The sequence below is a fragment of the Macaca mulatta genome, chromosome 11, assembly GCF_049350105.2.
Source record: "Macaca mulatta isolate MMU2019108-1 chromosome 11, T2T-MMU8v2.0, whole genome shotgun sequence".
NCBI classification, from domain to species: domain Eukaryota; kingdom Metazoa; phylum Chordata; class Mammalia; order Primates; family Cercopithecidae; genus Macaca; species Macaca mulatta.
The window spans coordinates 34,875,327-34,890,354 of NC_133416.1; the positions used below are offsets into that span (position 1 = coordinate 34,875,327).

Genomic DNA, 15,028 nt, shown 5'->3' on the forward strand with positions numbered 1-15,028 from the left:
AGAAAAATAAAGTAGGTGGGGAGGGGGGCTTTCTCCTCACCTGCTTTATTTATTTATTTATTTATTTATTTATTTATTTATTTATTTAAAGATGGAGTATTGCTCTGTTGCCCAGGCTGGAGTGCAATGGCAGGATCTCGGCTCACTGCAACCTCTGCCTCGTGGGCTCAAGCGATTCTGCTGCTTCAGCCTCCTGAGTAGCTGGGATTACAGGCCTGTGCCCCCACACCTGGCTAATTTTTGTATTTTTATAGAGATGGAGTTTCACCATGTTGGCCAGGCTGGTCTTGAACTCCTGACCTCAAGTGATCCGCCCGCCTCGGCCTCCCTAAGTGCTGGGATTACAGGCATGAGCCACTGCCCCCGGCCTCTCCTCACCTGCTTTAATTCTTTACTCAAATGTCACCTTTTTACTTTGAGATAGGAAATCTTTGGAGGTTTGGAGTAGAGGAGGGAGGGATACTATCTGCCTAAAAAGAAAAACAACATTTATAAATATAACAGTATGGGCTGGGCATGGTGGCTTAGGCCTGTGATCCTCTGGGAGGCCAAGACGGGTGGATCGCTTGAGGTCAGAAGTTCGAGACCAGCCTGGAGCTAACATGGTGAAACCCCGCCCCCCACCCGTCTCTACTAAAAATACAACAATTTTCCCAGCGTGGTGGCAAGTGCCTGTAATACCAGCTACTCAGGAGGCTGAGGCAGGAGAATCGCTTCAAGCCAGGAGGAGGAGGCTACAGTGAGCCGAGATTGCGCCACTGCATTCCAGCCTGGGCAACAGAGTCAGACTCTGTCTCAAAAAAAAAAAAAAAAAAAAAAAAGTATGAGCAAAGAGCGAGCAAGGCAGTTATCAGATGTCTACAAATAAAGGTTCATACATAATATCGATAATAAATGCCTAGCTTCCCCTGTAAAACTCCAATACTCTTTTTTTTTTTTTTTTGAGACGGAGTCTCGCTCTGTCGCCTGGGCTGGAGTGCAGTGGCCGGATCTCAGCTCACTGCAAGCTCCGCCTCCCGGGTTTACACCATTCTCCTGCCTCAGCCTCCCGAGTAGCTGGGACTACAGGCGCTCGCCACTTCGCCCGGCTAGTTTTTTGTATTTTTAGTAGAGACGGGGTTTCACCATGTTAGCCAGGATGGTCTCGATCTCCTGACCTCGTGATCCGCCCGTCTCGGCCTCCCAAAGTGCTGGGATTACAGGCTTGAGCCACCGCGCCCGGCCAACTCCAATACTCTTAATATTTTTTTTCGTGAACACCGCCCCCACGCTGCTCGGACTCCTGCTTTTTTTTTTTTTGTCTTTTTGTAGAGATGAGGTCTCACTCTGTTGACCAGGCTGGTCTCGAACTCCTGGCTCAAGCGATCCTCCTGCTTCCGCTTCTTAAAGTGCTGGGATTACACCGCGCTCGGTCGTTTTTTTTGTTTGTTTGTTGTTTTGAGACGGAGTCTCGCTCTGTCGCCTAGGCTGGAGTGCAGTGGCGCGATCTCTGCTCACTACAAGCTCCGCCTCCCGGGTTCACGCCATTCTCCTTCCTCAGCCTCCCGAGTAGCTGGGACTACAGGCGCCCGCCACCACGCCCGGCTAATTTTTTGTATTTTTAGTCGAGAGGGGGTTTCACCGTGGTCTCGATCTCCTGACCTCGTGATCCACCCGCCTCCGCCTCCCAAGGTGCTGGGATTGCAGGCGTGAGCCACCGCGCCTGGCCTGTTTGCTTTTTTTTTTTTTTTTTTTTTTTTTTTTTTCACGAAACCCCTGGAGAACCCGCGTATTCTAACCCGGGCTAGTTTTTTTATTTTTGCAAAGTAACACCCCACACATTCTAGTATCAGCGTACAGATTTTTTTGCACCCCGTTTGGTTGTCTGCGGCCATAAGCTCTTCTTTAAGCCTTTCCAACCCGTTCTTCCAGAGAAAGTGTCTTCATAAGGAAGTGACATTGGATAATTGACACACATCATTGTGCTTAACACATATTCACACCCGGTACTGTCACATCCATCGTGCCTTGAGGACAGGCATAAATATATGGTTTTCCTCCTGCGCTCCCCGCCCGCTCCTAGCCTTTGACCAGAGCCCGCGCAGCATCCCAGCCCCAGGCAAGGGCCCGCCGGTGCCCGCGCAGCCTCCTGGAAGCCGTGGGCATTAGCGTTCCTCCTCGCCAGAACTACAACTCCCAGCAGGCCTTGCTCCTCTCCACCTCCCTTGCAGCGCATGGCCTGCCGGGAGGGGGCAGGTAGCCGGCGGGCCCGGTCCAATGGGTGCCGGCTTCCGAGGAGAGGGAGGAGGAAAGGAGGAAGGAGGCGAACTCTGGGCCCCGGCCCCATTCATTGCCGCGGCCGGCGGGCACTGGGGCCCCGTGTTTTCAGAGTCATGGAGGCGCTAATTCCTGTTATTAACAAGCTCCAGGACGTCTTCAACACGGTGGGCGCCGACATCATCCAGCTGCCTCAAATCGTCGTAGTGGGAACGCAGGTGAGAGCAGCAGGCGGCGTTCGCTCGGGCCAGACCCCCGGCCACAGGCCTGGTCGGTGCTGCGGCAGTGCCCACTCCCGCGCCAGCCTTTGCGGCCTGTGGGAGGAGGGCCTTGCTGGGGGCCCCAGGGCTCTCCGGGCTCTACAGCACCCGCCCGCCCGGGGCAGCGTTGCATCGAGGCGGAGAATCCGGGGCCCGGCCAGGGGCGGAGCCGGCGCGGCGGGCCTGGATGGCCCGGCGGGTCCCGGGGGCAGGAGAGGGAAGGATGGGCCGGCGGGCGGAACTAAAGTCCGCTGGGACCGGGCGCGGCCTCGTCCGCTTGCCGCTGCCTCCAAGGGCACCTGGGGGACGCGCGGGGCACTCGGGGCCGCGCTGGGCTCGGTGGATTGGCTGTTCCCATCTCGGTTGGCTTTCGTTCGACGGGTGTTTTATTCTCCCTGCCTTGCCCAGGGACTGCAGAGTTAGTTTTGGAATCGCGCTGTTGAGGCTGAGAGACGCTACCGTGCGTGAGCGCCAGTGTTTTCCTGCAGTGTAATTCCACCAGGTCTCGAGAACGCCGAATAAGCATTTAAAAAACAAAACAAAACGTGTATCTAGAGTTCTGCGGGTGTTGGGAAGGAATGTCCCATTTTTCTGCGTAGGCTGTGGTTTTTGTCTTCCACAGTTTTGTGATCGTGCCCTAAATTGGGCATCAGTTTCTCCGGTCTTCTCATAGCTAACTCATTTTTTTTTTAAATGGAGAAATGTTGAGGAAATAAATGTTATTTCTAGAGTGACAGAGAAGGAGTATAAATTTCCTTTTCTCTGTCTGCTGCTTTTATTGATCTAGGAATCATAGGACTTCGATTAGAGTTCAGAGAAACGGATTTTAGAAATTAGTATACTGATTTTAAGTGCCTTCATTTCTTAATAGTATGTTTTCTATTGAGAAGGTGACGGTTTCCCCATCATTTTCCATGAGGTACATAGTATAGGGTATAAATATTATGAGAAGGAACTTAATGTTCAAAGTATTAGTGGCTATGCAGACACTGGAAACTATAGACATCCTGTACTCGTTTGTTTGTTTGCTTGGCTTTTAAATAGTTGAAGCAATAGAAATTGTTTTAGAAACACATTTCCTTGGTCTGCGATAGGATTGGGAAAGATTCTGCTCAATCTTGCCTACATATTCTAGTATTTGTAACACTTAATATTTGTAATGTTTGGAGACTCAGAAGCATCAAACATAAGTTACAAGGAATATTTTTTATTGAATATAATTTTGTTCAGTCAGGGACATGTAGTAAGTGCTCTAAATATTTTGAATAAATATTGCTCACTCTAACCACATAATGTTTTAAAACACTGGTACTTTTATCATCAAAAACCAGTTTTTGTAAAAAGAATTAGAGATAATATAAATTGAGTCTTTGATAGTCAGTGATTCAGAAGTGTCTCCTAGCTGCACACTAGAAACTTTCCATATACCTTTAAAAGAGATTCTCAGTGCTTTTTCAGCATGAAGAAGTAAAAGAATTAGGGATATAGTGTGTCAGCATAGTTTAAAATCAATACTTTTTTTCTTTTTACACAAAATAGAGTTTATTTTGGTTAGTAAACCTGTTGGCAAAATACAGACTGGCAGGAGAGAAAAGTAAAGATCCCATCCTTCTGGAAGCCATTAACGTGCAGAAACCATCCTAGTACTGACAGTCATATGCTGTATCTGCATGTTGATGTTTGACATTTCTCAAGAGGTCAGTTTTTCTGCTTGATTTAATGAGGGTTATCTCCATCTAAGTTCTTATTAACTGATAATCAGTCTTTTACTCAAGTCCAGAAGAAATACAGAATAGAAATTATCCAAGGTAGGCAGATCACTTGAGTCCAGGAGTTCAAGACCAGTCTGGGCAACGTGGGGCAACTCCATCTCTACAAAAAATACAAAAATTAGCTGGGTGTGGTGGCGCGAACCTGTAGTCCCAGCAACTCAGCTGGCTGAGGTGGGAGGATCACCTGAGCCTGGGAGGTTGAGGCTGAGGTGTGTGCAGGAGTGCATATCACTGCACCCCAGCAGAAAGAGAGAGAGAGAGAGAGAATAGAAACTATTTCCTCCCCCCACCGCCTTTTTTGTAGTGTGTTGGGGAAACAAGAATATCTTGGTTTGGATACTAGTACACCATTACTTTGTGATGTCTGCCATTTTTACTCTTTGCTATTATGTAACATATATATACCTCACATTTATATTTAATGGATTAGTTGTAGTGAGTGAATTCCAGACATATAAGTGTTTTGTACTTAGTTCTGCCTAGTAAACCTATCGTCAGTAATCATGTCTTCAGAATACAGGTTTAAATTCGCCAAGTACTATGGTGTGTGGCGTGTGCCAGTAGTCCCAGCTACTTGGGAAGACTTCCTGAGTCCAGGAGTTTGAGGCTGCAGTGAGCTATGATTCTGCGATGGCACTCCAGCCTGGGCGACAGAGTGAGACCCTGTGTCTTAAAAAAAATTAAAAAACAACTACAAGTGTAGTGTCTATCCTACATATTATCCATACCTTAAATGGCTTCAGTTTCTATCTTGTTGAACTTTTTGGAATAGTGATTCTCAGACTTGAGTGTTTATTAAGAATCACTTTGGGTTTGGGTTTAGGTTTTTGTTTTTGTTTTTTTTTTGAGATGGAGTTTCGCTTTTGTTGCCTGGGCTGGAGTGCAATGGCATGATCTCGGATCACTGCAACCTCTGCCTCCTGGCTGCAAGCGATTCTCCTGCCTCAGACTCTCCCGTAGCTGGGATTACAGGCATGCGCCACCATGCCCAGCTAATTTTGTATTTTTAGTAGAGATGGAGTTTCTCATTGTTGGTCAGGCTGGTCTCAAACTCCCGACCTCAGGTGGTCCACCCGCCTCAGCCTCCCAAAGTGCTGGGATTACAGGTGTGAGCCACCGCGCCTGGCCAAAGAATCACTTTGAAAATAAGTTTCCTGGATCCTATCCCCAGAGATTTTGATAATAAGCCTGAGGTGGGTGAGGGACCATAGGTGATTCTGATACAGATGGTTCCTAGATCTTAATTTGAAAAACATAGTGAATCATTGGATTTTAAAATGCATGATACTGGAAAAAGCAGGAAAATTAGGGGAAGTTGAATCTATGGCATACTACCATCCAGTACTATGCTGACTTTGGTGGCATTCTTGCTCCATATATCACTTCCCAGGCAAACATTGCTGACTTCTAAATGTTTTAAACTTTGTTTTTATGAAATGCCCAAGTAACACTCATTTGGGGGCTAGGGACTTGGAGGAGTGGAGGTGAGGGACTCATGTTTACAGCTATCAATCATTCACATGTTTTATGTGTTAGCTAAATAAATTGTTTTTCTTTTTTGCTAGTAGGGACCATCTGTGAAATGAACAGACATAGTGGGGAGAGAGAGAAGGCTGATGATACTTTTAGACCATGGTGTGCTTTGCAGGTAGAGGAGATAAGACTTAAAACAACTTTTGTGACTCAACTTGGGAAATGTAATCCTATTTCTTAAATTAAGAATTGGAAAGGGGAGCCATCCAGGTATGTAATCTAAACTACCACTCAATATAGGTATCTGAATACAGATGACATTAACCTGAGACTCTGGCTTAGTGTTCCTAGTAATGTACTTTATGCTTTTCCTTTTATTTCAGTGATTTCGGCATTCCATCTTCAGTAATTCAGACAAATGTAAAAGGAAAAACAATTTGGATTTTTATTTTTATTTTTTGAGGGTCTGGCTCTTTCACCCACGCTAGAGTGCACTGGCATAATCCATAGCTCACTGTAACCTCAAATTCCTGGGTGCAAGCAGTCCTCTTGCCTCAGCCTCCTGAGTAGCTGGGATTACAGGCATGCACCATTATGCCTGGCTAATTTTTTAAAAAAAATTTAAAATCGCTGCCTTACTATGTTACCAAGGCTGGTTTCAAACTCCTGGGCTCAAATGATCCTCTTGCCTTGGCCTCCCAAAGTGCTGGGATTATAGGTGTGAGCCACTGCACCCAGCCTAAAAATAATTTGGATTTTATTTTATTTTATTTTACTTGTTTTTGAGGGGGAGTCTTGCTCTGTCTCCCAGGCTGGAGTGCAGTGGTGAGATCTCAGCTCACCGCCGCAAGCTCCGCCTCCCGGGTTCACGCCATTCTCCTGCCTCAGCCTCCCAGTAGCTGGGACTACAGGCGCCCACCACCACGCCTGGCTAATTTTTTTGTCTTTTAGTAGAGACGGGGTTTCACCGTGTTAGCCAGGCTGGTCTCGATCTCCTGACCTCGTGATCCGCCCGTCTCGGCCTCCCAAAGTGCTGAGATTACAGGTGTGAGCCACCGCGCCCGGTTATTTATTTTTTTAGAGATGGAGTTCCGCTTGTCGCCCAGGCTGGAGTGCAGTGGCGCGATCTTGGCTCACTGCAGCCTCCGCCTCCTGGGTTCAAGCGATTCTCCTGCCTCAGCCTCCTGAGTAGCTGGGATTACAGGCGCAGGCCACCACGCCTGGCTAATTTTTGTGCTTTTAGTAGAGACTGGGTTTCACCATGTTGATCAGGCTGGTCTCGAACTCCTGACCTCATGATCCACCCGCCTCAGCCTCCCAAAGTGCTGGGATTACAGACGTGAACCACTGCACTTGGCCCAATTTTTGTATTTTTATTAGAGACAGGGTTTTACCATGTTGGCCAGACTGGTCTCAAACTCCTGACCTCAAATAATCTGCCTGCCTCAGCCTCCCAAAGTGCTGGGATAACAGGTATGAGCCACCATGCCCAGCCAATAATTTGGATTTTAATTACTAATTTCCAAATCAACTTTTAAAAAATTAACATTAAAAATACTGAAATATTCGTATAACACAAAATTCACTATTATAAAGTATACACAACTCAGCAGTGTTTAGTACGTTCACAAAGTTGTACCACCATAGTGTAATTCCAGAATATTTTCATTACCTGAAAAAGAAAATTCCTGCCCCTAAGCAGTCACCCCCATTTTGTCCTCCCCTAACTTCTGACAGGTTTTGATTTTATAAGCCCGATGTGGGTGAGGGACCATCGGTAACTCTGATACAGATGGTTCCTAGATCCTAATTTGAAAAATATATTAGTGAATCATTGGATTTTAAAGTGCATGATACTAGAAAAAGCAGGAATCACTGGCAACCACTAATCTACTTTCTGTCTCTGTGGATTTGCCTATTTGGGATATTTCACATTAGTGGAATCCTATAATATGTGATTTGATCTTTTGTGCCAGGCATCTGTTGCTCAACATAATATTTTTTTTTTTTTTGAGATGGAGTTTTGCTCTGTTGCTCAGGCTGGAGTGCAATGGCATGACCTCAGCTTACTGCAACCTCCACCTCCCGGGTTCAAGTGATTCTTTTGCCTCAGCCCAGATTACAGGCGTGGCCTCCACACCCAGCTACTTTTTTTGTATTTTTAGTAGAGACGGGGTTTTGCCATGTTGGCCAGGCTGATCTTGAACTCCTGACCTCAAGTGATCTGCCTGCCTCGGCCTCCTAAAGTGCTGGGATTATAGGCATGAGCCACTCAACATAATGTTTTGTAGGTTTATCCATTATGTAGCATGGCAGAATAATAAATATTCCATTGTATAGATACAGCACAGTTTATCAGTTCATCAATTGATGGATTTTTGGATTGTTTCTATTTTTTGGCTATTTTGAATAATACTGCTGTGAACATTCATTTACAAGTTGTGTGAATGTGTGTTTTTAATTCTCTTGAGTATATACCTAAGTAGACTTGCTGGGTCATATGATAATTCTTATGTTTAACTTTCTGAAAAACTGCCAAACTGTTTTCCATAGTGGGTGCACCTTTTTTTTTTTTTGAGTCAGGGTCTTACTCTCTCCCCCAGACTGGAGTATAGTGGAGCGATCTTGGCTTACCTCAGCCTCTACCTCCCAGGCTCAAGCCGTTCTCCTGCTTCAGCGTCCCGAGTAGCCAGGATTACAGGTGCGCGCCACTACTGCCTGGCTACTTTTTATATTTTTAGTTAGAGACGGGGTTTTGTCATGTTGCTCAGGCTGGTCTCAAATCCCTGACCTCAAATGATCCACCCACCTCAGCCTCCCAAAGTGCTGGGATTACAGGTGTGAGCTGCCGTGTCCGGCTGTGACTGCACCATTTCACACCCCCTTTGGGGTTCCGGTTTCTGCACGCCCTTCTCAACAGTTTTATTTTATTATTATTATTATTATTATTTTTTTGAGATGGAGTCTCTCTCTGTCGCCCAGGCTGGAGTGCAGTGGCGCTATCTCGGCTCACTGCAAGCTCCGCCTCCCGGATTCACGCCATTCTCTTGCGTCAGCCTCCCAAGTAGCTGGGACTACAGGCGACCGCCACCGCGCCCGGCTAATTTTTTTGGTATTTTTTTGGTAGAGACCTGGTTTCACCGTGTTGGCCAGGATGGTCTCGATCTCCTGACCTCGTGATCCAGCCACCTCGGCCTCCCAAAGTGCTGGGATTACAGGCGTGAACCACCGCGCCCGGCCAACACTGTTACTGTCTTTTTTTTTTTTTTTTTTTTTTTAAGCGCTAAATCATTCTGCAATTCTTTATTTGAAAAACAGCATTTTTGGACCCCTATGCCATTTCCTTCTCTTTTGGCCAACTCTTTCATAGTTTGATGTCTCTCTCTTTTTGTTTTTCTCCATGAGCACTGCTTTCTACATGTTAGCATTTATTGACTGTAGTTTAATTCCTTCTGATGCATTGTTTTCTTGTGTTTTTCGATAAATGTGTTTTTCCCTTTTTTTTGTATAGATTATGAGCTGCTGCTTTTTTTTTTTTTAGCTTAACAAAATGGAGGTGAAATTTGCGGAATATAAAATTAGCCCTTTTTCTTTTCTTTTTTTTTGAGACGGAGTTGCCCAGGCTGGAGTGCAATGGCACGATCTTGGGTCACTGCAACCTCTGCCTCCCGGGTTCATGTGATTCTCCTGCCTCAGCCTCCCAAGTAGCTGGGATTACAGGCATGTGCCACGTCTGGCTAATTTTGTATTTTTAGTAGAGACAGGGTATCTCCATGTTGGTCAGGCTGGTCTCAAACTCCCCACCTCAGGTGATCCACCTGCCTCGGCCTCCCAAAGTGCTGGGATTATAGGTGTGAGCCACTGTGCCCGGCCAAAATTAGCCCGTTTATAAAATGTATAATTCTGTGGCATTTAGTGCGTTCATAATGACATGTCTGTCTAGGTCCAAAACAATTTCATCACAAAAGAAAACTGTACTATTGAGCTGTCTCTCCCTCTTCTTTCTTTTCCATTTAATGGCTGAGTAATACTCTATTATATGTATAAACCACGTTTGGTTTATTCAATTATCTATTGATGAGCAGTTGGGTTGTTTCTACCTTTTGGCTGTTGTGAATAGTGCTGCTATGAACATTGGTGTACAAGTATTTGAGTACCTGTTATCAGTTATTTTGGTATATACCTAGGAGTAAAATTGCTGAGTTCTAAGGTAATTTTGTTTAACTTTTTGAGCAACCACCAAACTGTTTTCCACAGCAGCTACCCCATTTTAAAATTCCCACCAGCAATGTATGAGGGGTGCAGTTTTTCTGTATCTTTGTCAACATTTGTTATTATCTGTTGTTGATTACAGTCATACTAATGGGTGTAAAGTGGTATTTCATTGTAGTTTTGCTTTGTATTTTTCCCTAATAACTAATGGTGTTGAACATCTTTTTGTGTGCTTGTTGGGGTTGTCTTATTGTTGAATTGTAAAAGTTCTTTTTTTTTTATTTTTGAGATGGAGTCTCTCTCTGTTGCCCAGGCTGGAGTGCAGTGGCGCCATCTCAGCTCATTGCAACCTCTGCCTCCCGGGTTTAAGCGATTCTTCTGTCTTAGCCTCCCGAGTTGCTGGGACTACAGGCGTGCACCACCACGCCTGGCTAATTTCTGTAGTTTCAGTTGAGATGGGGGGTGTCACCATATTGGCCAGGCTGGTCTCGAACTCCTGACCTTGTGATCTGCCCGCCTCGGCCTCCTAAAGTGCTGGGATTTACAGGTGTGAGCTACCATGCCCGGCCAAGAGTTCTTTATATATTCTGGATACTAGACACTTAACAGTATGTAATATACAAATATTTTCTCTCATTCTGTAGGTTTTGTTTTTTTTCTTTTCTTTTCTTTTTTTTTTTTGAGACACAGTTTTGCTCTTTTGCCCAGGCTGGAGTGCAATAGTGTGATCTTGGCTCACTGCAACTTCTGCCTTCTGGATTCAAGTGATTCCTCTGCCTCAGCCTCATGAGTAACTGGGATTACAGGCTCGTGCCACCACATCCGGCTAATTTTTGTATTTTTAGTACAGATGGAGTTTTATCATGTTGGCCAGGCTGGTCTTGAACTCATGACCTCAGGTGATCCGCCCGCCTTGGCCTCCCAAAGTACTGAGATTACAGGCATAAGCCACCACACTCGGCCTTGTCTTTTTACTGCCTTGTTAGTGTTCTTCAGTACATAAAAGGTTTTACTTTTGATTAAGGCTAATTTATCTTTTTTTTTTTCTTTTATTGCTTGTGATTTTGGTGTCATATCTAAGGCATTGACAAATCCAAAGCCATGAAGATTTATTTATTTTTTGTTTTTTAATGTTTGTTTCCCTAATTATTTTATAGTTTTGACTTGTATATTTAGGCTTTTGGTCCATTTTGAGTACATCTTCGTATGGTATAAGGTAGGGGTTCATTTCATTTTTTTGCATATGCTTCACCAGTTGACCCAGTACCACTTGTTGGAGAGACTGTTCTTTCTCCATTAAATAGTCTTGGTATTGCTGAAAATCAGTTGACCAAAGATTTTTTTTTTTTGAGACAGGGTCTCACTTTGTCACCCAGGCTGGAGTGCAGAGGCGCAGTCTCGGCTCACTGCAACCTCTACCTCCTGGGCCCAAGTGATTCTCTTGCCTCAGCCTCCTAAATAGCCTAAGTAGCCTCCTAAGTAGCTGGGACTACAGGCGCCTGCCACCATGCCTGGCTATTTTTTTGTGTGTGTTTTTTTTAGTGGAGTTGGGGTTTTGCCATGTTGGCCAGGCTGGTCTTGAACTCCTGACCTCAGGTGATCCACCCACCTTAACCTTCCAAAGTGCTGGGATTACAGGCATGAGCCACTGTGCCTGGCCAGTGAAAGATGTATTATATGGGTTTATTTCTGGATTCTCAGTTCTTTTCTTTGATTACTGTATCTTTGGAGTATATTTTAAATTTGAGAAGTGTAACTTTCCCAGCATTGTTTTCCTTTTTCAAAATTGTTTTGATTGTTTGGGGTCCCTTGCCATTCCATATGAATTTTATTTTATATTATTTTATTTTGAGAGGTAGTCTCACTCTGTGCCCAGGCTGGAGTGCACTGGCGCAATCTCAGCTCACTTGCAGCCTCTGCCTCCTGGGTTCAAGTGATCCAACCACCTCAGGCTCCCATGTAGCTGAGATTACAGATGCCCACCACCACGCCTGGCTAATATGTGTTTTTTTAGTAGAGATGGGGTTTTAACCATGTTGGCCAGGTTGGTCCCAAACTCCTAACCTCAGGTGATCTGCCTGCCTTGGCCTCCCAGAATGCTGGGATTATAGGCGTGAGCCACTGTGCGGGCCACATATGAATTTTAGATTTGGCTTCTTCATTTCTGTAAATAAGATGGTTGGGATTTTGATGGGGATTGTGTTGCCTCTATAGGTTGCTTCAGGTTTTATTGGCATCTTAACCATTTTGAGTTAGAATTTTTGATTGGCAGGGTTTTTCTTTCAGCACTTTATCTTACTGCCTCTGGCTCCTATGGTCTCTCTCTCTCTCTCTCTCTCTTTCTTTCTTTTGAAAACAAGTTTATTAAAGTAAAGGAATAAAAGACTGACTACTCCATAGGCAGAGCCGCTGTGGCCCCTATGGTTTCTGATGAGAAATCTGTTGTATCTGTTGTTACTCTTATTGAGGATCCCTTGTTCATGACTCATAGCTTCTCTCTTGCTTCTTTTAACATTTGTCTTTGTTTTTCAACAGTTTGATTATAATTTATCTCAATGTGTGTATCTCTTTGTGTTTATCCTGCTTTGAGTTCATCGAGCTTCTTGGATGTGTAGATTCATATTACTTTTTCATGCTTTTATGGAAGAAGTGGGGATTTTCATGGATGATACTTCTGCTATTCAAGTTCATAGCCTTGTCAGATATCTGAATCTCTCACTCTTCAGTGATCCAGAAAGTACTGGACATATAGTTTTATAACCAAGAAAAAATTCCTTCCTAAGGACTGTTAAGTCTGCAGTATTTTAGAAAGTTTGGATTTTGGATATTAAGTTCATGTAAGAGCGGCATTTTAAGTCAAGTGTGGTGACCTGTGCCTGTAGTCCCAGTTACTTGGGAGACCTGGTGGCAAGACTGCTTGAGCCCAGGAGGTGGAGGGCTGTGGTTCACTGTGATTGTGCCTGTGACTAGCTGCTGCACTCCAGCCTAACCAACATAGTGAGACCTGGTCCCTTAAAAACAAAAAGCACTCCACATATTAACTGCAAATTATGAAGTGGTTTGAACTTCACATATATATTTTGTCATTACATAGAGGGTTTCAGCTATATGGAAGAAACATTTTAGTTTAGCTGTTTTTATTTTTTTTGAGACAGAGTTTTGCTCTTGTTGCCCGGGCAGGAGTGCAATGGTGTGATCTCGGCTCACCGCAGCCTCCATCTCCTGGGTTCAAGTGATTCTCCTGTCTCAGCCTCCCAAGTAGCTGGGATTACAGGCATGTGCCACCACGACTGGCTAATTTAAATTTTTAGTAGAGACAGGGTTTCTCCATGTTAGTCAGTCTGGTGTCGAACCCCCAACCTCAGGTGATCCGCCCGCCTCGCCCTCCCAAAGTGCTGGGATTACAGGTGTGAGCCACTGCGCCCAGCCAAGTTTAGCTGTTTTAAGTACCATAAGATTAACATTTCTAAGGATACACTTAGAAATATTTTATTTAAATAAGTGAAGCAAATATTAAGGAAACCTTCTGTAAATCTAAAATTATTTCAAAATAAAAAGTAAAACATTAAGAGAAGTATATCTTTACTATATTAATGTCAAAATAAAGAATTGAGAGAGCTGCCTTACACAATGAAAAATTAAAACTTAGAAGTTAAATAAGGAATCAGCTTTGGTTAATGTGGTATGAATGAACATTATTAACTCCTCAGCCCCAACTGATGCTGATTATTAGGGAAGAGCTGAAAATACAACAAAACCTTTTCAGTGAAAGGCCACATCTAAAAATATAAATTCAAAACACTAAAAATCCCAATACAGTGCAATTTGGAAGAAACTAAAACTAAAAGATGACACTGAGACCAGGCACACAAATCTTTAGCTCCTAAATATAATTCAGGATACTGAATCAGCTTTGGGAGTTTGTGGAGAAAAAAATCTGAAGGCCTTGTAGTGCCAGTGGAGCCCTATTTTCAGAGCAAGCTAGCTGTGATTTTTGCCGCTTTAGAACTCTTGTAGCTACTCGACTTCCTGGGAAGAGCCTAGACATTGGATGTTTAAATCACCAGGTGGGGAAAAAAGCACTGATAGAGCCAATTGTTGAAGAAGCCAGTACCATTTATAATACTGAATCTAGGTGAGAGGTAAAACATTGGGAGCCCGCAGATGTGTTTCATTTAGTCTGTGTGTATTGACACATACAGTATTAAAAATAAATGAATTGGTTGCCAATGTTTAAAAATTGGTGGATTTAGTTGAAAGGCCCAGATTTCTGGTTTTGCCTTAAAAAAATCAGAAAATCTGATAACCCTTCACCCGTATTCCCAGTGGATTTGAATAATGCCTGCTTTAGGTGGGTCAGTTAATATCTAGTTAGCCACAGCTCCTATTGCTCCCAGTTGCCTTTCCTGGTTGCCAGTTATCATCGTATATGTGCTGCTCTTTCTTTATAGTGTAAAATAAGCAATGAAATATTTCCTACTACATCTGCATCAAAAGTGGGAAAGTTGAAGACTACTGGGTTATAATTCATCCCTGTTACTTGTTACCTAAGTATATCTGGGCAAGTTACATAATTTTTCTAAATCGCAGCTAACTCATCTATAAAATGAGAATTAAATAGTAACCATCTAATAAAAGTTGTTAGACTTAAATGAGGTAAATCATTTAATGTTAAATGTTTGATTAATATTAGCCATTACTACTGATTAAAATGGCTGTACATTTTAAGAAAAATGACCATTTTGGGGCAGATGTTAGAAATATTCTTATTTTTCATATAAAAATGTCAGGAGAATACAATCTGATGGCATTAAAAAAATCACTTTACTGAAGTATGATTGACATTCTGATGTCATTTTGACCAAAGTCTGGATTGATTTATTCATTGCATGTGTGGGCAGCTGAGTTTGTAACTTCTGTATTAGTTTGCTGGGGCTGCCATAACAAATTGCCACAGACTGGGTAGCTTAAAAAGCAGAAGTTTATTTTCTCACAGTTCTGGAGGCTACAAGTCCAAGATCAAAGTGTCAGCAGGTTTGGTTTCTTTTGAGGCCG

At 43.8% G+C, this 15,028-nt stretch overlaps 1 protein-coding gene across 8 annotated transcripts in view; it reads left to right on the top strand.

Moving 5' to 3' along the window:
* Window positions 1-2,324: 2,324 nt before the first annotated feature.
* DNM1L (dynamin 1 like) overlaps window positions 2,325-15,028 on the top strand; it is a 64,918-nt gene continuing 52,214 nt past the window's right edge. For all 8 annotated transcript variants that reach the window (XM_001086230.5, XM_001086126.5, XM_001085903.5 and 5 more), the window contains exon 1: window positions 2,325-2,474. In XM_001086230.5, coding sequence (XP_001086230.3) covers window positions 2,373-2,474 — 102 coding nt within the window. In that variant the 5' untranslated portion in view covers window positions 2,325-2,372. The remainder of the gene's footprint in view (window positions 2,475-15,028) is intronic.